Genomic DNA, 26,875 nt, shown 5'->3' on the forward strand with positions numbered 1-26,875 from the left:
CAACATGCCGGCTTCTCAGCTATGCATTCAGAAGACGCTTCATCAAAAAGTGTTTTTTGCAATATCAAGAACACTCATTATTCAAACCATATATCAATTCTTTTTGCATCTGGTAGGTCGTATAGCCCGAGAGAGAAGTGTAGGTGTAAAGACTGTGTCTGTCCCCAGACTGTTAAGCTTCTGAACTCACCATCTTCATTATCAATGACTCTCCATGTTTAAGGGACTAACCAGTCCTTCACTATGAACTTCATTTCCACAATCAGAAGTCCGTGGCACACTGAAAATAACTTTACTTTTTCATGATTCGCTGCAACCGTGAGCACCTGGGAGCATGTTTAGGCTGTGCATAGGGTACCCTGTTGACCATATATTTCATTTCCACAATGTTTCTTCTCTGTGCTGTAACAGAGAGCACTGAAAGGGCTTTGACTCAACAACAACAGAGAAGTTGAAGGTTTACGCATACAAATATTTTTGTGTTTGTTACTTTGTTTCAGATTTTAAAAGTTATTGTTCTATATCAAAATAAATGGAAAAGAAGTATAAAGAAGTACCTTGTAGTGGCACAAACATCTTTATGACTGTGTATGCCAAAGGGTATGCAAGTTCAATTACAGGGTTTGTTAGTCATGTGTAACATTAGACCACAAACCATATGCAAAGTGAGTGCATGTGGAAACACTTTAGATTTACCAGAACAAAATCAGACAAAATAAGACATAACTCATAGACCGTAAAAAAAAGTGGATGTAGCCGCCATGATGTCAACCACTGGTTTGAGAACTGGTTTGGAATATTTGCTGACCAAGAAACTAAATACATGAAAAAAGTTCACTTCACGAAAGCAGCAAACTATTTCCTTCAATCTGTTAAACTCCTTCAGCTGACACAATATGAATGTCTCATCTGTCCAAAACTATGTGGTTCTCACTCAAACACTCTCCATGATGATACCATTGTCTTGTTTTCTTCTTGGCTTTCTTCTACACATTTATGCTGTTTGACTTCTGGGTCAAAACCTTGTGTTGGAACTGTGGAGCATGCACAGAACCCCTAAGTATGGGTCTGATTAAGGTGTATACATGCAATAGCAAATCGACTCTAAACCCCATTGTCTAGGTGTGTTAGTCTAACTTCGGGAAAATTGACAAAGTTACTCTAAATTAGCAACATGAGAAACAAGAACTGAGAACAACTTATAACTGACTGTTAGCAGGACTTGCATTCACATATCTGCTGATAAACTATTTCCTGATGGTTTCTGGATTTGGATTAAAAAGAGTTGCATTCTCCCTGTCTTTCGCTCTCCACATAGACATTCTCCTTCATACAACGACGGCCTAGTAGACAATACTTAGACTTTAGAGAAAAATCATAAAACAACACCAAAAGTCAAAATCCTTGCCTTAAGATTCTGTATTCGCATACAAAACATTTAAAAAATAGGTTTAGTTGAATCATTTTAGTTTGAAGGCACTTCAACATCAACTTGACATTTCTCTGAAATCCTCAGTTTTGGAACCAAATAACCATACCATAATGCTATTATCATCTAGAACAGTTTCCTGCACTCTACTTTTGCAAGTAGATCATTATTTTTCCCTTCAACAGTATGTTCTTGTTTGCAGTAGTTTTTCAAGTCAATCCCTCATTCAGTGACATCGCACACATGGAAATATATTAGGATTACTGATACTACCCTGAGTTGTCCCTTGATAAGGATTTATTTAGCACTTAGACCTCTATCTATCTCAGCAGAAGTCCGAAGAACAACTTTAACCCACAACGTACAAAATCAAACAACTGCATGTGATATATAAAGAGCAAGTATTTCTCCTAACCCAGGGACCAAAAGTACAACTAAAACAAAATATCCCAAGATTTGGCTTTGGAGCTTTTCTGAACTCTAGCCTTCAAATGTGTATCAGTACATGTTTAAACTTAAACTTACAAAATAGACAAAAGATGAAAAGTAAACATGGTATGTTTTAGTTCAGTTATAAATGAACACAAAGATGTTATTCAAAAAACTTTTTCACATAATTTAGCGATCTCAAAGGCAAACAACAAAAAATGTTGGTGCTACCCTGACCTTGGGATCACCAATCAAAATGTTGTCCCATCCACAAAGTATCTCATGATTGGGCTTACCGACTACAGGGAGCATCCAGTTACACCACAAAGTCTTTCAAACCACAATCAATACGTGACAGCAACTGGTCACACCCCTTAATGTGACCTTGGCCTCCCCAGATTGTCTCAACTCTAACTCACCTTACAGAGGATCAATATCAAATGGTTTTTTTTTTAGTGTCATCTACCCATCAACTCAACAGACCAGAATCAACTGTCCTGTTTCAGGTTCAATTAAACAAACTGAACCTTTATTCAGAAGATCTGTCTTAAAGTGATCAATGTTCATCACCTGACACAAATCACTAGATCTAAATAGGGTAAAGAAAAATGGATTGTTTTGTCATTTTAAAGCTAATGTGTGGAGCTTTCATTTTGTGTTTATCTTTTGTGTCATCCTGCTTTTTTAATCGTCTAACATACCACTCAAGTTAAACTGTGGAAAATGTTTACAACCTGATCAGCGGCGAGCTGTTAATCCCTTTGATTAACAACCGCCCGTGTCAGGAATTTAAATTATGATATAGAAATGGTCAACCATCTCGATATTGCTTGCATATGAAGGTCATACAGAGGCTTCAGTAATTCCTTCAGTGGGTTTTGTAATGTAAAACTTCTCACAGGTGCTTTAGCATACGAAAGATCTTCACCTTTTCCCTCTTAAAGCACAACCAAAACACAACAGCAGACAAATCCAAGCACCTCATCCATATTAAATTGATAGCGGACTATTTCAAGGGAGCATTTGCCCTTCTAGTTTCATGATAAACTTAGAAGAAAGGTCGTTGACATTTATGAAAGCAGAGGATGACCCTATTAGACATATGAATACACTGACATTATAAAAGAGAAACTCAAAATGACTACACATTTCAATTAGCATCACTGAAACATCTTCTACCACAAGCCTAGAGACTTAGAGATGAATTATATCATTATTTCAAACGTGCTAGATTTTGAAAGACAGGAGAGAAATGCTTACAGGGAAGAGGAAAATATGTCAGCTTGGCAACAACCAATAGAGTCTAAATGACAAGAGGGAAACACATGGTATTAAAATAAGCCATCTTTTTTTAACACCGTGACATCAAAACACATGAAAAATGTAAAAGGAGGCTGAAGAGGCATGCACGCAGCCACAACCCAGCTTCTAAAAATAACCATGTGTGAAAAATCTGTTTATTTCCTACGCTTGCTTTCCCCAGAGCAATAGAGCACCCTGAGCCCACATATCCCCCAGGCTCGGCCTTGCATTTTAGCTGTGACCTACATTTAATTCCCTCCACAAGGACAATGTTAGGCTGGACTTCTTTGACAACTGCAGGTTCATTGCTGGGAGAAGAGGAGTTGAGTTTAACGTCTTCCTTAGGTCCAGTTCGGGGGTGAACATCGGCATTTTCCTCAAGTCTGTCGTTATCTTGGCAAGATTCCAAGGACTTGACTTCTAGGACAACTACAGGTTCATTGCTGTGAGCTGAGGAGTTGACTTTAACGTCTTCTTCTGGTTCTTTTTTTAGGTAAACATCAACATGTTCCTCAAGTGTGTCGTTATCTTGGCAAGATTCCAATGGCTTGACTTCTTGGATGACTTTGGGTTCATTGTTGGGAGCTGAGGAGTTATCTTGCACGTCTCCTTCAAGTTCTTTTTTGATATGGACATCAGCATTTTCCTTCAGTGTATCTTTATCTTGGTAAGATTCCAATGGCTTGACTTCTTTGACGACTTCTGGTTCAACGCTGGGAGCTGAGGAGTTGTCTTGTTTCATGTCTTCATTAGATCCAGTTAGGAGGTGAAGATCTGTATTGTCCACTAGTGTGTCTATTCCTTTGTTAAATTCCAAGGGTTTCTCAATTTCAAAAGGTGCAAGTAACCCAGAAAGAAATATTTTTCTCATATTAGTACCAGGTTTCCTTCGCTTTTTGCGGGCTCCATGACACCCACAAAACCTGAACATGACTAAATCCTGGTCCTTACAAATAAAAACAAATCCAGACCGATTTGTCCAAATATTATTGAACGTCAATTTCAAACTATGAAAAGGGGTCCAACAATAGAAAGCTGTAGCAAGAAAAATAAGTTTCCTGAATAAAATACCTTTCAAAGGAATTGCTTGCCTTTCACGACTGAAAATATGCAGTTTGTGTCGCAACACAAATGAAACATACTGACTTCTGTTTGCTGGACAAACTGGGAGGAACCTTATTTCTGACCCCCAGGCTGTTCAGACTTTAAGGGAAGTCTTGACTGACACTCGACATTTGACAGTGAAGAAAACACATACAGATAGAAGGCCTAATTTGCCTATGCAGCCTGGCTAAGGCCCTCAGGGGTTGTTGAGATGGGATGGTGATCAATACTGGATTGTTGTGTTGAAACGAAACAAACAATTTGAGAACTTGTCAAATCTTCTGTTTTTTACAAAGGTATACAATGCTCCAAAAAAAGGGGAACTTGAGATGATATAATCTTTTTTTAAATATCTTGCATTATTCAGAAGATCAGTATCAAACTGACAGAGATCAATGTTCATCACTTTTTAACAATCACGCTGACAGACTTCCTCTGCCTGAGTGTCACTGATGGTTTATTAGTATCATTAAGAAAGAACAAAAGAGCTTACTGGTCTTATGGCCCAAACGGTCTTGTCCACAACACATATTTTTTAGTGCAAATATAATCACATTTTCCCAGCATTTTTCCAGTTTGGTTATGTTTTAAAAAAAAAAAAGTATACATACATATATATATATATATATATATATATAACAAAATATATACTGTATATAACAAGTAGTTTCATAGTTCATGGAGCCATTAAAAATGACTGTTTTGGAATATGGGCACAGCAAACTTCACTTGTAATTCCCTGTCATAAATCATTGAAGATTAAAAGGTACTTTGTGCTCTATCGCCCAGCCAGTTAAACCTGGAATTACTTAACATCAGGAAGTCAAGTGACTCAATCAAATAAGTATGTCAAGCTCTCAAGAAAACACACCTACCCAAACACTGACATTTAAGAACCGCCTGAAAGCTCTGTTTTGAAAACATGTCGACATAAGCTGAGAGAGACAGATATTTATGCAAGTTCGGCATCAATAATTACCTTTTTATTTAACAAAATAAGTGGTTAGAAACATTTAAAGTAAATCCAGTGCCAAATCATCAAGGCAGCCTTTTATTTTCCATCACAATCGTTCTTTCCATTTGAGACAGACCTTTGGAGTATGCCCACACTCCACCAACAGATACACAGACTTCAGTATGACCTAGATACAAATTGTCTTCAAAAGTCAGAGGGTTCAGTGAAACGATATGCACAGTAAGGTGGAAAACACCTATGATTTAGACTATTGTGGGTTCATTTCTTGGGAAATTCCACTTGTAGTGTTGTAAATAACACATAAACAAAACAAGGGGGGAAATGTTTTTTGTTTCTACATATGCACTGCGATGAACTGATCAGTGCCATGAATGAAAAGTAGGCCATCATAAATGTGTTTGGCAATGATTCATTATCATAATTGTTCTATTTATAGGCCACGCTATTCTTATTCGGCTTGTGTGCTGGCATCCAGGTCATTCAGGACAGGAGTTATTTGAAAGAGTGCATTTTAAGTAGTCTGAAAGTGACATGGAAACAATGGCGGCGCTTATGAACTCTGACACCATTTTGGGGATGAAAGAGACACACGAATCATCAACAAACAAAGAGTTAAATGTATGTGCAAGGTAAGAGAAGAAGCTCTTATCTACTCAGTTCCATTAAAATTTTCATGAGCATGACCCAGTGGATAGCACAGGAAACCTGTGGTACTCATTTCCTTTGCTCCCCTCTCCTCCATCACTCCCTCCACCTTCTATCGCGCCTCCACTTAATTCCTCTCTCTCTTTCCATGTTTTCTTTGTTCTGTCTTGTGCTGGTGCTGTGATTTGTTCCAGTTCTGTAAAATACTCTCTTTTAATCTTTAAGCCACAATTCATCTTCTTTCTCTTTCGTACAAATAATATTAAGAAAGTTAATACCACAGACTCCTCCGCCCAGTCTCTGATCTGCTCATTTCTCTTTGTTTTGGTATTGTCCTTATACGATGTTTGACAGATTTAACATCTGCCTGTGTGGCCTGACACAAGTGTTTCTGCTTTCTGGTTTGACTGGAGGACAACTGTTTTCTCTCAAGCTGCTGAACGAGTCCAGAAGGCCGAAATAGCTATTTGCTTCTCTGATGTTAACGATGTCATGAAATCAAGAAGTACAACAAAGAACTACTCCTTCTTTCTCTTGGCTACCACCTTAATGACATTTCCGGTTATACCACACTGTGTAAGACAGTTTATCTAATTTTTTTTTTAACATTAAACCAGGAAAAGGGGCGTCGAATGACAATAATGAATATCCTGCTCATAACTTGAATAGGTCCTCATAACTATTGATTGACGATAAAAGCCATTAACATCTTTAAGAGATCTCAAAAGAAGTGTTGCACCCTTGCATCGCTGATGATTGAAAGTTTTTATTTTAAAAAACTGTTGCATAAGAACGAACAGGTAGTGATTTTTTTTTTCTTCACTGTCTAAACCTTAAAACTACAATCTGGAGAATTTAACCAACAGTTTGGGATTCATTGAAACATTCAGATGGGTTTTGCTAGATTAAGCGAAAGAAGCAGTGAGAGTCTCAAGCAGGGATGAGGATCAGGCTAGAAATCAGGTGAGCTCACTTTTTGTTCAACTTCAAACCCGCTGACTTCTTTTTAGTTTCAAAGATTTAGGCCTATAGGTCACCTGAGGTCATTTATCAGATTGATTTGGTTAAATTTGGAGCCACAAAAGACTTGTGGAAAAGAAAGAAAAAATTGCATCCCTTTTATGCATGAACTGCATTTCTAACAATGTCCCAAATTTTCCGGGTGGGGTCCATTGTGTCAACACAATGCACCAGATAATAGTCAAGAAAATTCATGATACTTTTGTTGTGAACTGCTGGTGTGCAATCAGTGCAATTTGAATGATTGCTTCTTCATACTCTTTTCATCTCGCCAGTCTGATATTTTCCACTGATTTGTTAAACACATCCAATCACACATAGCATTGATTTAAAGGGGAAACTGTCATCTCAGAGTCAGAATATGTTCCTTTCAGCCATTTTGGATATGTTATTAACATTACACTGCGATTTAAGCAGTGTCATTTTGCGTAGTATCCGGCCTGCTGAGCCCCCACCCCTCAACCACACCTTGCCTGATAGAGAAAATATCATTGTGAGAGACATGTGTGATAGGGCAACATAGAAAAAGTCTGGGGCAGGAAGTGCTGACATTTTCTAGACGGGTTAAAGTGAGGTCTACTCTGCTTCGGTATAACTCAGAGGCACAACGTGTGCATCCCTCATTCATCCTCTGTCTGTAGTCTGTGCACATCTCACTCGTGAATGTAGAGTGAAGGGGTGAAGCTGTGGGCCATGGACGCTAACAGCTCTGGCTCCCTCTCTAATAAAGACTGGTGCCTTAACATATAGCGAGCAAATGCTTTTCCTGAGTCTTGCCTGTATTAAGTGAAAAGGAAAATGGACCCATGCACTGAGTCATGGTGCGCTGAAATGAAATGTGATGACTGTGTTACATTAAAGGCAGGCCTCGCAGTGGATTGAATTATCCCGCTGTATGTCTTTCAAAGAGTCCAGTCATTTCACTTTCAAGTCAAACTCCTGGCACATATGACATTTACTATACTTCATAAACACACTGCACACCATAGAACAAGGACACAATGTTCCACTTTTTCTCAACAAATCACAAAGATCTAGACATGAACAGACTTACTCTGTAGGGTATTTATGGTTTTCATTATATGGCAGTCAGAGTAAATTCAACAGGACGTTAATATAGGATACAGGATGTGGGTGTATATACTTTTTCTGGTATATTGTGCCAGACAAAATTCTGCAAACTGACCCTATTTGGCAGATGATGTTGGGTTCACTGTAGCAGGTCATGCTGAAAAAGTGCTTACTGTAAGAATATTAAATGAAGCTGGTGGATGATCATGGAGAAACAACACGGATAACGGCCCTGCCTCGAAAATCTGGCAACATTCAAGGACCCAACTGTTGTTCAGAAGCTATTCCAGAAGAATTTCTCTAAATCTCCACAATGAACATGCTCTGATGTCAAGCTAGCCAGCTAGTCCATATTTTCCAGGCTGAAACTAAGGCTTGTCTTCAGATAAACACACGGCTGTATGCACGTGCACACACAAAAACACAAGGGAAGGGCGAGCAGACTCCTGTTATATTTCAAAACCAAAACACAGCCATCCACCATCTTTGCCACAGCTCGCTTGCCAGAGCTTTTTTTTTTTTTGGGGGGGGGGGGGGGGGGGGGGAATGAAGCATGCACTCAAACACACACAAATGCAGGAGGGGTGGTGAGCTGACTGGGGTTTGTCAGCTCGGCAGGGGGATGGAGCCATCTGTCCCACTAAAGGGTTAATCCAACCAAAAACACAGGCCGCAAATTCCAGCATTTTCCAGTCATCACATTTCTTTTTTTTTTTGTTGTTGTTGTTGGTTTGGTTTTTGCAGGGAGGATGGGTTACAGTGTATCAACAAGCCCTAAGGAAACCTCAACCACCCCACCTGATTCTGAAAACCATCAAAATCCAAAGAGTCCTCCCTATGTGGTAGTGGCATGGAATTAAATGTTGAAGAGGGCAGTTTCTGCCATGGCTTTTGAATGACTGGCCTGGTCCCCTTAATTTGTGATGGAGTGTTTCAGAGTTAGGGGAGGGTGGTTTCACAGCTCTTGTTGGCTGGCTGTAAGTGGCTGGCAATGAAGAGGCATACATGCCACACCACAATGAGATCAAAACAGGACTTTTCTGAAACTATGACATGCTCTATTTTACCTTCATAACAAATGTTTTCAGCTCTAAATGATCCACACACACACACACACACACACACACACACACACACACACAAGGAGGGATGGGGGGTTTCTGAAGATAGGGGGGGGGGGGGAAGAGAGATTAGAATAAGAAACAAAAAAACCTGAAGGGCCAGTAGTGCAGTGTGAAGCTAAATCAGCCAGAATCTAGCCTGAAAATGCCCCCCGCACACACACACAGACAGCCTTTGTCTTTCTATTCCAGCCAGAAAAAAAAGCACCCTGGGCTTGCTGCTACCTACAGCAACATGAAAATGGATGAGAGAGGCTTTAAAACGATGCATTTAGAGGGGCAGGGAGGGAGAGGGTATATAGAGACACGAGCTGGATAGAGAGAAAGAGAAAGAGTGAGGGAGGATGAAGGAGAGGTAGAAGCTAACCTTAGCATCCCTGAAGCTCCAGACAGACAGACAGACAGACAGACAGGCAGCAGTTTGCTGCTGGAGGTAATGGCTTCCAATATGATCAAGTGTGTCAACAGATCAACCTTAATACAACCATTGCAGAGTTGGAGTGCTTCCATCAGAAAAAACACCCACATGGGATGTGACACTTTGCACACACACAGGCATCAAACCAGGGCACAGACAAAAACAGACAGACGCACGCATACCTGAGACAGACAGACACAGACAGACACACACAGCTTCCGTTTGACCACAACACATCAGCCTCCATTACTGCCAGCGATGTGCCTCTGTCTCTCTCGCTCTGCTCCTGATGCCTTCCGCCTGATGCACAGACATCCTCACCGCCTGCCTCTCCATCTCTCTCCATCCCAACCCCCAACCATTAAATCACAGCAGCCTGTAGTCCCCCTCTCAGAATGAAACACAAAACAAAAATACCTCAGTTAGGGAGCCTGTGAGGGGCTTCTTCTTCTTCCTCTCCTTCCTTTCCCTACAGTCCAGTGAACAACACCACGTCGACAGAATACAGAGGGAGCAACAAAATCCAATCAGGTGTGGATGAGTGGAAGGAAAAAACCAGCGCAGATTCACATTTCCTTCTCCGTTCCTCCCTCCCCTTCCTCTGCCTGTGCGTCTGTCCTCTGTCCAGCTTTGGCTTTGTGATGCTAAGCTAATGGGAGCTAGGCTAAGCAGCATCCACACATTGGCTTATAATGCGCTCCGTCTCATACCCACACACACACACCAATGCTAGTCTTCTCTCTCTCTCTTTCTGACTGAGCCCCGCTGTCTCCCGTCTCGCAGGCACCCACATGCACCCGCCCACCTCCCCCTCTCGCTCTCCTTCTCTCCCTCCCCTTCTCCTGGCTGTTCACCCCTTTTTCTCTCTTGTTCTCGCAGACCCCGTCATATATATATTTTTTTCATCCCCCACACCTCTGTTTCTTTTTCCACACAAACTCATGCACATGCTCTGGGTGCTTAACAAGTTCCAGACAACTCATCCTTGACCACAATGTGGAGAGGAAAGGAGTCGGGGGGGTAGAATTGAAGAGGCAGGCATGAAAAACACAGAATCAAGACTTGAGGAATCTGCAAAAAGAACTTGACATGAAGGTGTAAACATGAGTAAGGCTAAAGCTTATATGTCAGATACAGAAGGAGTCCAAAACAATGAGTACATCAACAACTATAGGTGCTAAAACTTGGCAGAAAAAAAAGCATATATGTGCTCGTAGCATTAAGCCACTAGGGTGTCTGTAGAAATGAGGCAAAACTTATAAAAGAATAAAAAAAAAAAGAAGCTCAAACTTCACATGAGATTCAAGACAAAATATGAATTAACAAACAAAAAAAGTCATGCTCATGCTGAGTCACATAAAAGAAGGCTCTGCATGTGCAGAATTCATTTGTTATGCTCCATGGTTAGAGGAGGTTGGGGGTTGGGACCAGCAGCTAGAAATCATTCGAGGGAGAAAAGTCAAAGGTCGTGTGATGTGCCATTCTCTGCCAGATAGCCCTTAAATGTGTCCCAATTAGATACGTTGTGTCCACTATAGGCAGGCATTTACAAAGGGTACTTCCAGGGTTTAGAGAACCATCCAACCAAATAATAGAAGATTTTTGAGGGTGGTTTTGATTGACACTTTCAGATTTCTTTTTTTCCTTTATTTAAGTCACTGCTGCCAAACATGAAGCAATTCCAAAAAACGTCAAAGAAAACACAAATCATGTGTGAAATGTTGGATGAAATGTAGATTTTTGTTTCTCTAAGGTTTTATTAGTTGCTTTTCAAAGACACTCGTATTTACTATCCCTTCGGATAAGTGTGTCTCATGCATTGACGTAAATTAAGTGCCAAAACATTCACACGTATATCAATAGTTGACAGTTTAATTCAGACATGAGGCAAAGTTTCAGATTGGTCAGCTTCCAAACTCAAACTGGGCTTACCTTAGAGCATTACCAGTAAGGCAGAATGTTAATGACTTGTTATAATTCATGGTTATTTGGAATAGACTAAATTGTCAGTTTCTTGGGCAAACAACACGGCTATAGTTCAGTCTGAAGGGACTTGGGTTACTGGACAGTCGCGTATCCAAGTCCCGGTACAGACCAAATTTGGAAGATTAGGACTGGTTGCTGAAGAGATACCAGTTCAATTCCACTGCTGAGCTGCCTTTGAGCAAGACACCTAACCCCCAAATGAACCAAATGTCTGGTCTCTGTTTCGTGAGCTGTATTTTCTATGTTTAAGAGTTGGATTAGAGAGAGAGTTGTTTCAGATACATTGCATATTAATGTAAAAAAAATCCACAGATAAATCTCACCTCATTAACAATTAATTAAAAAATCCACGTTTTAGACTCTTAAATGGTTTAATGGTGAAATATAGATGCTAATACAGATGAAATCATTTAGTAAACGGTTCCATTGTCTCAGTTAAAGGCATTATCTACAAAGTCCAAAATGCCAGTCAACACAGTAGGAGCTATCCTAAGAAAACAAGCTCAGACGCAGGGGGGCATTAACTCCCATTTTAAAGATGAAGGAATGACTCGAGAAAATTACCTCCATGCCAATTGTCATGGATTTGTGTGCAACAGTGTCTTTGTTTGGTGTGTGAATACTATAAATTGTAGCACAAGTCAGTGTAAGTGAGGGTGTGGTGGGGGGAGGGGCTAAGGACCAGGGACACTCCACCCATCACTCTTTCTGTTTCGACAACTTTCTTTCAATCCTGCTAATGGTGTTAGCTTGACAAAAAAAACCAAAAAAACTTTCCCACCAGCATGAATTAAGCTCCTTTTGTTTCCTTCACAACTTCCTTCTGATCTACCTGCAGTGGGCCGGACCCTCTCCACACAAATGTAAACACACTGACACTGGTAACTGTCGTGCCTTCTGTCCTTCTCCAACAGTCATGTATGCTCAGGATCTAACACATAAAGTTTTGTAGTGATTGAGCTGCAAAATATGAAGAGTTTCAATTTATTTGACATTTAAAGCTCCTGATGTGAACTTTAGACTTCCATTTTGCTATCTCCTGTGAACATCTTACCTCTTTGCTGACAATGTCCTTCACGTGTATAATGTTTTTTTATTTTCAAAATAAAAATCTCATCCCTGCTCTTTTAAATGGTCAAATATATCACTCATTTTACTGTAGGAAAAAAGGCTGTTTTTGGCAGCATTCAGTTCTTCACTTCATGTGACACCTACCTCGCAGGAGTGGTTTCAGGCATTAAAAATAACTTCATAGAAATACTCCATCTTTATACTGATGGTGGCTTTTGCTTTTGTCACTCATATAGAGGCATCAGTATGTATTGTAGCGTGTGTCATGGCCACCTAAAGACTATTGGCAGGAGCTTTGAAAAAACAAGTCTATTCAAATCATGAGCTATTGCTTTTCAGGAGCTAAACTCCAAAGAAGAAAATACACACATTCACTACTTTCATATGACAAAAAAACAGATATGTGACCTCTCAGCAACAAATGATGTCTCTCACAAAAAAGGTCAATTTCTTTAACCTAAACAAAATATTCAACAGAGAACCTTTCAAACACATTTATTGCATGCTCAAAATACTACACATAAAGGAAAACAAATACAGTGTCTATAAGTTACCTGAACAATTGATGCACATATTGTGATCGTGGCCATCACAAGTAACAAGCCATTGCAAGGAATCCAACCGGGTTTATGTGAGGCTCTTACTGAACTGAGAACTGGTTTAACAGGAATGATTGGATGAGTTTTGTCTTTCCATCTAAGATCGGAAAGACATGCAAGACTGTGTTTACCTAGCCATGACAAAACCAACATCATGTAAAGCATGTCAAACAGACACACACACACAGCAGGTATTTGACTGACATGCAGTAGATCCTCTTCTTGTTGATAAAAGTCAACAATATTGTCTGACGCTCAGCTCACTGTATCATTTTCCTCTATTTCAACAATTTAGATTTACCAGTGAGTTGGAGCATTTCTTTTGTTAGAACAATGTGATTTCATCTGTGGGTGCAATCTCTAACCTCACCACAGCAGTCCTCAACAGGCTGCTTTGTAAACACTGTAGACACTTAAATACACATGCACTGTGCACACATGCACACACACATACACAAACACGCAGTGGTAGAACAAGATCGTATAATGACAACACATCCTTCTTGTACATATGTTGATGTTAGCTTGACTGGCTAGCTAGCTGCAACGTTAATTTGACTGTGAGTGTTTTTGCATCTCACCATTTCCCCCTCTCTCCCCTCACTCCACCCATCCCCCCTTTTTTTGCACCCCTCCCACATCCAAACTCCACCCCACCCCCATCTTCATCTCCATCCCCATCCCCGCGGCTTCAGCCCCAACCTCCCTCAGAGCCGTCCTCTTAGCCTATATACAGGCTGTCCAATCGTCTGTGCTGCTAGCCCCCTCAATTCATCACACATGCACGTGAACACTAGCCCCTGCAACGCTCGCTCAGTTTAGAGGCGAACACCGAGTTGTCAGCATCACAAACACCACACAAGACAATACTGCTATACTTGCCTATATGCAGGAAATCCAGGGCTCGCTTGTCAAGGCTGGCAGACCTAGAATGCTTTTAAATCAGGCGTAAACCAAACAGAGCATTTCCTTTCTTCTTGTCACTCCTCCAAACCACAGTCAGGGACAATAAGAGGGAAGAGTGGTACAGAGAGAGAAAGGCAGCAGCAGTGGCGGCAGTGAGGCAGCAGTGTCATGAGTTTGGGGGGGTCAGGATAGAGGAGATTGGGGGGCTTGTCGTGAGAATGGGTGAATTTGGAATGCTGAATGCGCAGAGGGGGTGACCACAAGGGGAGGTTGACGGACGTAGCAGATGGTGGAGGGTGTGAGAGCTGTGCCTCAACTTCTTCAGGGTTATGGGAACATCTGAGGAAGACCGTTCACAAATCACTTTACGACACCTGCACATCGAAATTAATCTACAAGAACATGTGCAGATATTCAAGAACTTCTCTGCGTAATTCAACCTAATATTAAAGGCAAACATAGATGGTTTTATTTGCTCTATTTATGTTTCATGTGTATTTTGAAAGATTATTTTTCTTTCTGCAAAAGGACAGCCCAACTTTAAGTCCAGGGGTTTCCTAAAGTAAATCTGTTGGAAGCTAAACTTGTCTTAGCCCATTTCTTTTCATGAAAATTATGTCTTGGTATTTTTTTTTTTTTTTAGAAGTGGTGGCATGCGTAGGTGGTCTAGAGTAACAACCTCCTGCCAGCCACCACAGTAAACTGTGGTCAATCCCCTCTGTGGTGCACACAGCCTGGCAGTCCAACCAACTGATTCAGCAATGCTGGAAGCCAACGAGGGAGCATATCCTCTTTTCTGTCCTTGTGTCTCCTTTTGGTTGTTTGGGGCATCAATGTGAAGGCAATTAGTAGGGGTAGAATAAACATCTATAATTTCACAAGTTATAAAGTTATAGCTTGTTAATGTTGGGTGAATAGACACAACAGCTAGACAAATTAAGTATCACAGCAGAAAACCAGCCATACCATGTAGGCTACATGTCAACACTGTGGGGTTGCAAAACATGGAAATAATCAATCAAAAACGCAAAACCATTCCTCAGCAAAATATGTGTTGTGTCTTTGTTTGCCTACGACTTAACGTTTACATACATTCATTCCAAAATAGTTAAATAAAACAACCACATATACAGCTCTGAATTTCAGTTTGGGAAATAAAATATAGTAACTGCAATGTAAGAAATTCATTTTACAGCAAAAGCTACTGCAAAGCTATTTAAAATTTCCAGTGAATAATACTAGCAATTTGCCAATAAACAAAATACCATGTCAATCAGAGAGTAAAACTTAGCAAGAATAGATGGGAATTTTGGTAAAATCACAGATTGGACTGAAATGTACTGTTGTGCATAATCGTCTTATGGAGGTTCCCCCCGGCCTGAACACTCCATTTTGCCTGATTTAAAGGCAGCACAACCAACCATGGACTCACTTCTCCATCTGTCTCTCCACCTGCTTGCTTTGCATTAATCACACCTACACCTACACAAGCACATGCACAGTGCAGTGAACAACCTTTGGACATATGTCAGCATGGACACACACTGACCTCTTGCAATCGTAGGCCAAAGCGTAAGCGCATCTAAATGTATGTTTTGCTATACATTCACTAAATTTGACTTTTCTTTAGAATGAAGGTCAGAAGAAGTAATTATTCATGGTATTTGCACAATATAACATGCCTTCCTATTACAAAAAGAGATTAAAAAAAAAAAGACTTAGCTGAAAATGTAATTTTCTGTTAAGAATGTCCCAGTGCTCAACAAGTGCATTTGCAGTCCTATAAAACACATGGCCTAGGGGACACCTCCATGCTTTGTTTACTGCTAACGACACAGGGGTTTTTATTAGAGTGCCGACTTAGTGATTTAAATGGCCATTATGGCCAGACCCCCACCTTCCACTAGTGTCTGTCTGACTTATAGTAGTGGAGGTAATGCAGATAAAGTCCCTTAAACAAGCCTCCTGAATAAAGATAATAATTTACAAGAGAGGGCTACAGATAAACTTCAGAGAAGCCAACGGATGTTAACTATTTAAGTAAAGCAGGAATATTGGAAATGACAGATCTCCCAAGTCATGCCGAGTATTTAATGCAAAGACAACAACATAGGCTTCAAAAAGGTGTATGGTGATGGGGGTAATGACCAGCAAAAAGAACAGTTTAATTTTGTTTTAAACATGTCTTTTAATTTATGTACGTCAAATATCCTTGATTATGAAAGTGAAATAAAGTGACATGTCCCATATTCACATGTGGAATCTTAATACAATATTTAATGACAGGGAACTACTATAATCCACCTGAACATACTTGGATACAGTCATTTCTAAATGGGGAGGAGAATCCATTCCTGCTGTTTCACCTTGTATATACTCATTTTGTCTCTTCTACTCTCCCTATACATCTTTATAAATAAGGCATGTTGTGTCATAAGTCAGTAGGGATTCCACCATCATGTCAATGAAGGGTCTGGTTCTCATCGGTGCACTTGGCTGATTTCACAGCTATGTGCATATTAGGGATAACACAAGACTGGAAACATACATGGTTCACCAGTCTAACCATAATTCTGTTTTATCTGCCTCTCCACAGAGGAAGTTGCACAGGTATCCCACTCCACTGTTACATTGTTATTAATGTGACGAAGCCACATCCTCAGCATCGTAGCATTGACGAACAAAACCTTTGAACATCCATCTCAGCATCAAAAACAAATGTGACTTTAGATCCCTGCAATATTCAGAGAGAAAAGAAGTCAACGACACAAGCCTCTATTCCTGGATTACACCAGCAGCTCTGGCAGAGTCGATACTCGTTGGTGATAAAGGGTGAGGGACCAGGATGAGGCCACAGTGTACGTATAATTATTAGTGCCATTGATCCTGTAGACATGAGATACTATGAGCAGATTCAATGAGGAGTGACCAGACTTTGCCTTCACATGAACAGGCAAAGAACAACAAACACCAACCTGACTGAATGTATGGGGGTTGACTTAGTGAAATCTCACTGCTTTTTATCATAGATGCAAGATCCACTTTTTTTCATTTCCGATCTGATTCCGGTATACTACCGATATACTGATTCCGGAGATTATATTTAGTCATAATTCTACTGTTATTGTTGTTATTGGTATTATGTGTAAGCGTACACAAAGATGTAGTAAATCTGGCTTTGCATTTCTTATCGAAAGAGCAAAAAAGTAAATTAATACAAATTCCAAAGAAATGTATCTGAACTTTGTGCTGGCTTCACATACAAACAGCAATACGGGAAGCAGCAACAACTGTAAGGTTTTCATATCAAATCTTTTAAACTGAAGTGTAAGCTTTGTACTTTTGATCATTTGAGACTTTGCAAGCTGAGAATGTTTAAAGTGGTCAACAATCTTTCTTGAAGTGTGACGTGGATTGGCGACGTCATTCCAATATGTTAATTACTTCAATATCAGACCTGATACTGATATTAGATTGGATCTGTCCCATCTCTACTTTTTATCAGCTTGGGGAATAAACATGAACGGGGGACAAAATGAAGCAAATAACACAGATAACAACAGTATTGGTCAAAAGGAAACCATGTGTCCACTTAGGACTGGAACATAGTATGGCTTTACTGGATCATCCTATTATCCTATTAGATTATTACATGGGTCTAAAACTGATCTTGCCCAAGCTCAGCTCAGCTCAGCTCAGTTCAGTTCAGTTCAGTTCAGTTCAGATCTTTATTGTCCATGCATTTGTTTTATTTTTCATGAGGATGTATACTAGTGCCATGGTGATGTTCCTTTGGAATCATACACACAGTGTGTAGCCTTGACTAGACAGCATATGATCAAGAAAGGAAAGAAATGCCCTCGGAAGATGCCAGGACATAGAGAAGATACTAGAACAGTTGTGGTCAAAAACGTAAGAAAAAAGGAACAACATTTCAGGGTGAAAGTGGTGTCATGGACTCACAAGGCACGGCGTGACGGTAGAGGTTGTCTCGGATGGTCTGCTGCAGTTCGTGGTCAGGCGAGGATTTCTGGAAGCGCTGGCTCAGATAATGCTTTAGGTCCTTGTTGAGCTTGCTTCCTGTCATCGTGAACACAGAGAAACATGTTGTTACACATAAAACATAAAAAATAAGGATAACAGACATTACAATATCACAGGAGTCAAACAACGCTGTTATAATTCATAGAGAAGTGTCAAACGACCACACAGTTGGTCTCCCACAGAACAAAACACCCAAGTTCATCCTGCAAACACAACAAAGCTAAACGCTGAGTGTGTAGCCGTGAATTGTTCACTTGCCAGCGTCACTCGGTGGGGTTGCTGGCTGCAGGCTCTCCCACTCCAACCAGCCAGGGCTAGCCAAAACTAAGACTGCTAGCACTACAGCTAACGCTGTGAATTAGCCCACCTACTGCTATGCCATCTGGACCTCAGACACACATTAGGGTAGTGAAGGGCACCACGGCTAGAAAGTGTCCGCTGTGTGTGTTTGATTGTAAATGTGTCTGTGTGTAATTATTAGAGTTCATTTTGACTATTACAACATAACAGAAAACAGCCTGCAATATCATACAAACAGAAGAATGACAGAATGCTCAAGATGAATATGACAATGTGTTGCTCTAAATTAATTGGCATTTCTGCAGGCAACATCTCCTCTCATTCTATGTTAATACATGTCCAATTATTTATTATCCATATGATTTATCTCCCATCACTGCACAGCTGCTGAGACCATTTTTAGTTGTCTTGGGCAAACAACGTGTCATAAAAGGCCCTGGATCCTGTTTCCATGGCAACTGTGTGTATATGAGCGTGTGTCGTTATGTGTGCTTGTGTGTGTTTGTGTTTAATAAAAAGATTAAGATTGTTAGCATAGTACAGAAGAGCATTCTGCACTGGTTGGCAGAATGATTGTAGGTTCATATGATAAAAAATAGAATTGAAACACAAAATGCACCTCCCACAGATATATGATATGACTGCTTTTAGTATCACCAATCTTTTCTGTTATGTTATTAGCATAAGGGGAGTAGGGGGGAGTAGACGCAAAGATCTTAATATGATTTTTCCTGTGATTAAGTTGGCAATGAAGTTTGGAGGCTGACATGCTCACACTGCAGTTAAAATGTAAACAATCGTACATGAGACCCTTCTTTTCAAGAAAAATCCTTAACTGCTCCCTAACATAATATTGTCCAAATAATAAATTCCCCAAGGAAAGTATTTCAATCTGTATTGTTGCTGTTTTTTTTTTTTTTTTAAAGAAGGTGAATTGGATTTCTGACATGGGCTTCACAGGCCCATGCATACAAACATATCTTGTGAAAGTATTGAGGGACACATTTGATTATCCATATCCAATTCCATACAAAAAACAATGTGGCCGTTTTGTTTTCAGACTTGGGAAAAGGTTGAGTCTTAGCTTCTTCATGGAAGAAAACTCTGGCCCTGTCCCATCCATACAACAAAGTGTGCACTAATCCTAGTGTGACCAGGTCTTGTGCTGGGAAATCTGTACAATGACAAAAACTAAAATGCACCAAAGGGCAGAAAAATAAGAGACACTGCCATTTATGAAGTTGCTGTATAAGTACTGTGTTGTTCTCAATTTCCCTCCTTCAAAATCCCAAAACATTTTCCATCTAAATTTCAAGGTATAACCAAAGGAGAAATGTATCAATTACCAAAATTGTTTTTACCATATCCAGCTTGTTTCCCTGCATGGCATATATTGTGCATTTATTTTACATATTTAAGAACAACAGGGTCTTGTTGCTAATACTATAAGTAATGTAAAAGAAGTATATTCTAGTGGTTTTGTACTTCACTCCCATTGTGGGGAAAAAGCAGAGACCATAATATTTGATCTTCCAAACTCGATATGGGTCAAGCCCTGAAAATGCTCGATCCTTCAACTCCCACAATAAATCTACAAAACAGGTTTTAATGGCCCGGGTGGGCTGCTGTGGGTCAGTGGTAGAGTCGATCATTTCTCGATTGGAAAGTTGGCGGTTTGATCCACAGTTCCTGCAGTCCACATGTCAAAGTGTCAAGAATCTGAAACCTAATAGGCTCCAGATTGAATAAACAATGGCATGTGGAAGTGCATGAATGAACGGGATTGGCTTACCTTGAACCCTCTGCAGTGTTAAAGCGGGTCAGAAGACGAGAAATAAAAGTCCATTCACAGTCCATTTAGCTGAATGAGTTGCCACAAATTTCAAATGGTGTATCCCTCATAAATGATACAGGGTGAGAATAGAGATGAATGTCAAATATGAAATAATTTTATTTTCAAAAGTTGATAACCGGACTATGTACTTAAAAAGGTATTCATTATTCAATGTTACATTTTTTTGGCTTATACTGATGAGTCATTCATTCATGCTTTTTGGTTGATCCCTGGGTTCTGCAACCCAAAGCACCTCAAGCACCCATTACATAAGCTTTTATCCAGTTACGTAGATTATAGCCCCCCTTTATTTTATTGTGTATGCTTATCTTGATGGGAACAGCAGTGTTTTACTGAAAATGAGAAGAAGTCCTTTAAAGGAAGGACAATGTGAATGACAGAGCCCTGAAGGACCATTTCCTCAATGAATTGGGAGAAGATAATCACTTAGAAAGGGTTGATTAAGTAGATAGCACTATCTGTTGTCCCTTTGTATTGTGACACTTTTCATAGAAAGCTTACACTGATTTATCAACACCTGTGGACATTGTTGTTTTTACCAGTAAAAGTGCAACCATTGTCCAGTTTTGTCATTGACCGGGCTGGGACCAACACTAGCAGCACTTTTTTAAGGTGACCTAATGCAACCAGTTTAGCCAATCCTTCTGTCTTTCTGCGTGATCACTTTCATACTCATATGTTTTGATACCCTTTTAAAATGCCCATTGATTGAATAGTGTGCTCCGTGCGCTCAGATAACCATCTACTAACTTTTCATTGGCCTTGGTTAAGTGTTGACTGATACCAAAGTATGCATGGGCCTAGAAACCAGCTCTACCCAACATTAGTATGTTTTTACTGGTCTGAGGTCAAATATCTTCTCAGCACATTTCCTTTCTCTTTTCTCATTCCTGTCAATAACAGCCGACTACTGTACAACCACTTTTCTAAAGTGCACCCACAATGTTTGGATTTCAGACATTTGGTTGGCTCCAACTTTTGTCTAGGTTTGGTCCAACTGTGGCCAAATGAGGACAACTGTATTATCTTTACTCTTCAAGATCAATATTCTGTAGACTCTTTTCCAGCAATCTGTCACCCATGTCGAGTGTTAAAAGGTCAAGAAGATCACATCTCACCTCCATTTAAGCCTTTAAGGCAGATAGTCAGCTCCTTCAAACCCATGCAGAGTACAGTAACACCATAAGCCCATTAACTGCTTCTGCAGTGCCTTGTACTGTTTTGGCTTTTTCAATATGACAGAGCATGCAAGCCATAATGGCAAAAGACACTGTATCCAATGTAAAGATTTGAATAGATCAACTGGGAACACCATACAGGCATGGAATGATTGAACTAGGACTACCATATTAGGTCCACCTAACCAATTGTCTGTTAGAAGTGGGCAAACAGTCAACCAATGGTGGACTTTTTCTAACTGCGTCCAGGATCAATGCCTTTTTGAAAATGCTGGGACAATCAGGACCCCAATGTGGACCTTTTATTTTGTAAGAGGGACTGCAGGATTGCGCCATTAAGTCCACACAATGAAAAAACGTGTTTTCCAGTTTCGTCATATTTGGCATCTGTTAGACCTATATGTAAGGTAAGTATTAGTGAAGTTATAGTATTTGCTTCTAGCCAGGGAAAAGCTGATAATACGATAAGTTGAATACTTTTCTTACGATTAATAACAATGTCAGCAACAATCTTAGATCTTTGTCATTTTCAACAATATATTTTAGCTAGATGAGCCAGAAATGGTGGACGGTTAAATGTTAGAGGAGCGATATGCATACGTAAGTACTGGCATGCAAGAAGAGCCGGAATTAAATGTTAAATGTATTTGAGCTCTAAAGCGCTTTTCTAGTCTTCGGACTACTCAAAAGCACTTTTACACCACAGGTCCCCACCTACACATTCTGATTGGCAGAAGTTTCTATGTAAAGTGACCATCAGTAAACCATTCGTATTCATACGCCACCGCCAAGGAAGCAGCAATAGTTTCCTGGCCCAAGGACACAGGAATGAAGTGTTTACTAATTATCATTTTCACACAGGTGGACATTGAATGCACCGGTGGAAATCACTGCATTTAGGAATGAATGCCATGTTTGCCACTAGTATGGTTACAACAGTTTTGTGAGTGCATTTGTACAATTTATATTTAAAAGGCTTTAAATGTATAAACATGCAATACACAGCTAACTCATGGTTTTGAAGCTAAGACAACTTGACTACAAATATATTAAGTCTGCGTCAAGCTTAGCAAAATTTGTGTCAAAACCAATTACTAGACACTTATGTGAGGTGAGTTTGATGGTTTTTGGGCATTGTTTGAAATTATTTTATTTCTGAATTCAATTTGAAACAAAACACAGGCAGGCAGCAGGGCTTGGTTTGGAGAGCATTTGGCCTCACAGCCCCCCACCCATATCCCTCAGCAACAGATAATTAGTTAAGACATATCCTTCAACCACAGCCATCTGTTTTAGATTTTTCAAAAGCCCCCTAAAACAAGCAAGATTTGGAGGAGACAAGGAGGGAGTCGGAGAATGTATTTTTTTGGGAGGGAAGAGGCAGAGTCTGTAACATAGAAGAGAACATCAGAGTAGGCCAGACATATCAAAAGAACCACCCATGCACCCCTCAACTCTGATCAGCCAGCCAAGGCCCTGCTCAGACATGCAGCGCCAGACACGGCACCATCCAGACCCTCCGCTGGCAGCTGACATCTGTATTCACAGCATGGAAAAACCAAACTACACAGAAACTCGATCCTCCTGCTTGTAGTGGGAAAGGAAAAGTTTGACCGATTTCTAATTATTTAAAAATTGCAAGAGTCACAGAGCAGTACAAAGCCCTTCAAAAATGACGAAAAGCATTGTCATTGGGGAACCCCAGTTCCATTTATTTACATAAAAAACCTAAGGCTAGTTTATCCAAAGATCTTTTTGTCTGATTCCACTGCTTTTTAGTAAAGCAACTGAGGTTGCTGATAGAAACCAAACTTGCTTACACTTGCATACATTGACTGGAAGAAGCCTTGTGAAGGAAGTTTGACTGTGATTCCCGAGGAAGATACATTAGAAAAAGGACCTGAGTTTTCCACCAAATACCATACACATTTCAATTTTCTTTCATGTTTAATCCAGTGCCATCAGCAGGTCCAAATTTGTTCCATCTTTAATTTGAAAAAATCCCAGGTCCCCTAATGTTGGCAGATGTTTGAGCCTATATGAGCATGTCTTAATCAAGTGCTTAGAATTAGTCTTTAGTTTTGAATTCCTATAATGAATCAAAAGACACAAGGTATAAATGACAGCAATGCAAAGGGTAGTTTATTCGTTAATATTTCTTTATGTAGTTTGTTTTGGTTGTTCCACATGAACCCCAAATCTTTTTAAATTTATAAGTTGAACAAAACCCTCATTACCCTCAACATTACATTTTGTCTCATAGTTTAAAACGTATCATACATACTAACTTCAAGTTGCCAATTATGCCTAATGAGTGATTTAATCTGACATTTCCGTTTAGTTCTGTTGGTCTATGGACAGGAAGCGCACATCTGCCCTGGTTAGAAGTATTTCTTAAAGAGAATATGCTGGCGTATGTTGTTGATGTTTATGACATACTTTTATTTACCCCAGAGGGAACTATTAAAAACTTTCAGATTTTTTTTTTTTTTTTTTAATTTCAAGGATATTCATGTAACGCTAGAGCAACTAGAGCTCATGTGTTTTATAGAGATGAACTGATTGTGAAATCAGTGCTGATAATGATACGGATGTTGAAAATAACAATTTGGCCAATTGATGATTTCCAAGTTTGATTCTTTAATAACTCCTTTTGGTGTAAGACTCACACAATGTAAACATTTTCTCTAATGTTTGACCATGAATACAGATCAGAGTTTGGCCACAGACGACTTCTGCTGCCAAATAAAAAAAAAAATTCTCTGAATACAGTAGTTAAGTGTTCTAGATGCCACACTAATACATCGAAATCACACAACAGTTACATCAGTTCATGCCACATTATTTCCCGATGGGCCGACGTCTGTCAACAAGGCCGTTATAGGCTGATACAAATGTTAAACCAATGCATTGGTGCATCCTCAGTATTTACTATACATCTAGCATGTTGACTGATGCTGACACAGTGGTACCACAAGCATAATGGGACCAATGTTACTAATAATAAGATATGGCATCCCTGAGAGTATGTAATCCTATTTAAAAAGGCCTAACAATAGAGGCTATTGTTTTGTAAAACCCTTTGAAGACACATTTGTGGCTTATAATATTGGATAATATGAATAAAACAAATTTCCCTTCACTTTAAAAAAATATCTATTTGCTCAGGCAGTTAAGAAATATCAAAATGTGAATCAGCATACGGGGTAATGGCAGACTGGGTCTCCCTCTTAACACTAAGCACCAGTCTAATATGTGACAGAGCAGAAACCCAGTCATATGCCATGGTGCCAGCATGTTTTACGCTTAGCCAAGTCTGATTTGGCAGCACCATCATGTTTGGCTGGGCGCTGAGTGTTGTATCAATGTAGAATACACAAACAGTCTGGAATATAGGTTAAAAAACACTTTTCTTGTCTTTCCTCTCTTCAGTTTTCGTTTTAATATCAAGGGACGTGTCGCGAGGTGGATGCTATAATTAGAAATAGAGTATTATTGCAGCGGGCTGTTTATTGTTAAATATAGTCTCTGTAAGCTGGGACATTGTAAAGAAGTGGGCTATACAGTTAAATGTGCAATTTAAACATGACCTACAACCAGTTACATTTAGCTTGAAGACATACAGTACAAATGCTGTCCAAGTCTTAAGTAATCAACTCTTAAGTGAGCAGTCCGTCCATGGCTCTAATTAATCAGGTAATCAGGGTTAATCACCCTTTAATGGCTTTAACCAGCAGCAGTTTTCTACAGTTAACATTTTCATCACCGCTAATCACAGCTTAACCATATGTCATAGTGAGTAGGGGGCATGTAAGGGAGTCAGAGAGAGCTCAAGTGGACCCCTGACCAGGGAATAGGGACCTTATTCTCTGTAGGTGCAGGTCCAGGTGATGACTAGTAACTGAACCATCAAAGTAGCCAACTTTCTGAACTATGATTGATCAACAACGTAGCAAAGCTTGCAGTGATTCTGAAGAAAATGTAGCTGGAAGAGTACTTTTCATTTCACGCTATTATGTAAAGTGGTTGACAATCAGTTCTTCTTTGAATAAGTCCAAATCAAACTTGACAAGTACATGGAGAGAACCAACTTATACTCATATCAAAGTAGGCAGGTGTGAGTTTTGGATGTGTGTGTGTGTGTGTGTGTGTGTCCCTTTCTCTGAGCACAACACTACCCCCTATGTTCCTCTATTAGATGTGGCTCTATTACAGCAATGGCCAAGGTCGGTATCCATAGCAACGGCAGCCGGATGATTGCAGAATGTGGTGAAGGTGGTGATGGTCACAGACAGCCATAGTCTGCTGCCCCCATCTGGACTGACAGGATATCACAAAAATAAAGGAGAGGTCTACTAATAGAGATACAAAGACGCTGGGATTGTCACAAATGTGTCAAGAGTTTCCGGTATTTAAATAAGTTGTACATTTAGACAAAAATGTGTGTATGTAAAATAGGTTATATTAAGATTTTAAGCCACAAATGAAACCCATTGCCTACCTAGGCTCTACCTAGATAATAAATTAAAGCTGTTTCATAATATCTTTCAATAATTCCCAGAGAAGCTTAATGCCAGCCTGGACTTGGACAAAAAAGCAATGGCTTTCAATACAGCTCCCTCTGCCATGCTGGTGATTTCAGCACTGTGGCACAACAAAAACATGTTTTTATCCTTTGAAATCTGCTCCTTGGAGAGGCGAAACAGAAAAACAGCAGATCCTGCATGGTCAGGGTTAAATCGCTGCCGATATTGAGCACCTTCAATCCTGTCGATACGGTTGTGAGCCCTGCAGCTGCTTTCCTGTTTACTATGCTCCAGATTGCTTTCATTGATCGTACTCCTTCACGTGGGGGAAAAGAAATCCTCCGAGGATTGATTTAAGCACGGAGAGCAGCCAAAGGCATCAATTCCCCCTCTGCAGTCTGACACTGAATTGAGGGATAATACATGTAGTCACATGTTACATGTGTATTGTTCATGTCGTAAATTTGATGTGTTGTATTTTAATTGTGTTTTGCTATTTGTTAAGCCAATTTTGTTTTACACAAGAGTCTGTCTTATTTGAAATCCATAAGCATCAGTCAAGGACTCCAACACTATGAACAATAATAGAGAACCTGCGTCATGATTTATGAACTCAATACAAAATGGACTACATACTGTTAAACTCAAAGATTGGTGTGAATGACAGGATCACCCATTCTCTGAATTACTCTATATTTACTGTCAACAGGTATTGCAATATGTAAAAGTCTGCAATCATAAAAGACAAAACAAACCAATGTGAGAACTGAGCTACAGCTTCACATAACACAGACCAACAAAGTGAACTCTTGACTCTAAGTTACATAAGATATTTCTATCCACATTTTTTCTCTAAAGGCTGAGGTTTGACCAGCGAATGATGTGATTATTGACT

The 26,875-nt window shown here is 39.8% G+C and overlaps 1 protein-coding gene across 6 annotated transcripts in view; it reads right to left on the bottom strand.

Moving 5' to 3' along the window:
• magi1b (membrane associated guanylate kinase, WW and PDZ domain containing 1b) overlaps positions 1 to 26,875 on the bottom strand; it is a 132,213-nt gene that overhangs the window by 52,868 nt on the left and 52,470 nt on the right. For all 6 annotated transcript variants that reach the window (XM_061042319.1, XM_061042321.1, XM_061042318.1 and 3 more), the window contains exon 2: positions 18,041 to 18,157. In XM_061042319.1, coding sequence (XP_060898302.1) covers positions 18,041 to 18,157 — 117 coding nt within the window. The remainder of the gene's footprint in view (positions 1 to 18,040; positions 18,158 to 26,875) is intronic.

This window comes from Labrus mixtus, chromosome 7 (assembly GCF_963584025.1).
Source record: "Labrus mixtus chromosome 7, fLabMix1.1, whole genome shotgun sequence".
NCBI lineage: Eukaryota > Metazoa > Chordata > Actinopteri > Labriformes > Labridae > Labrus > Labrus mixtus.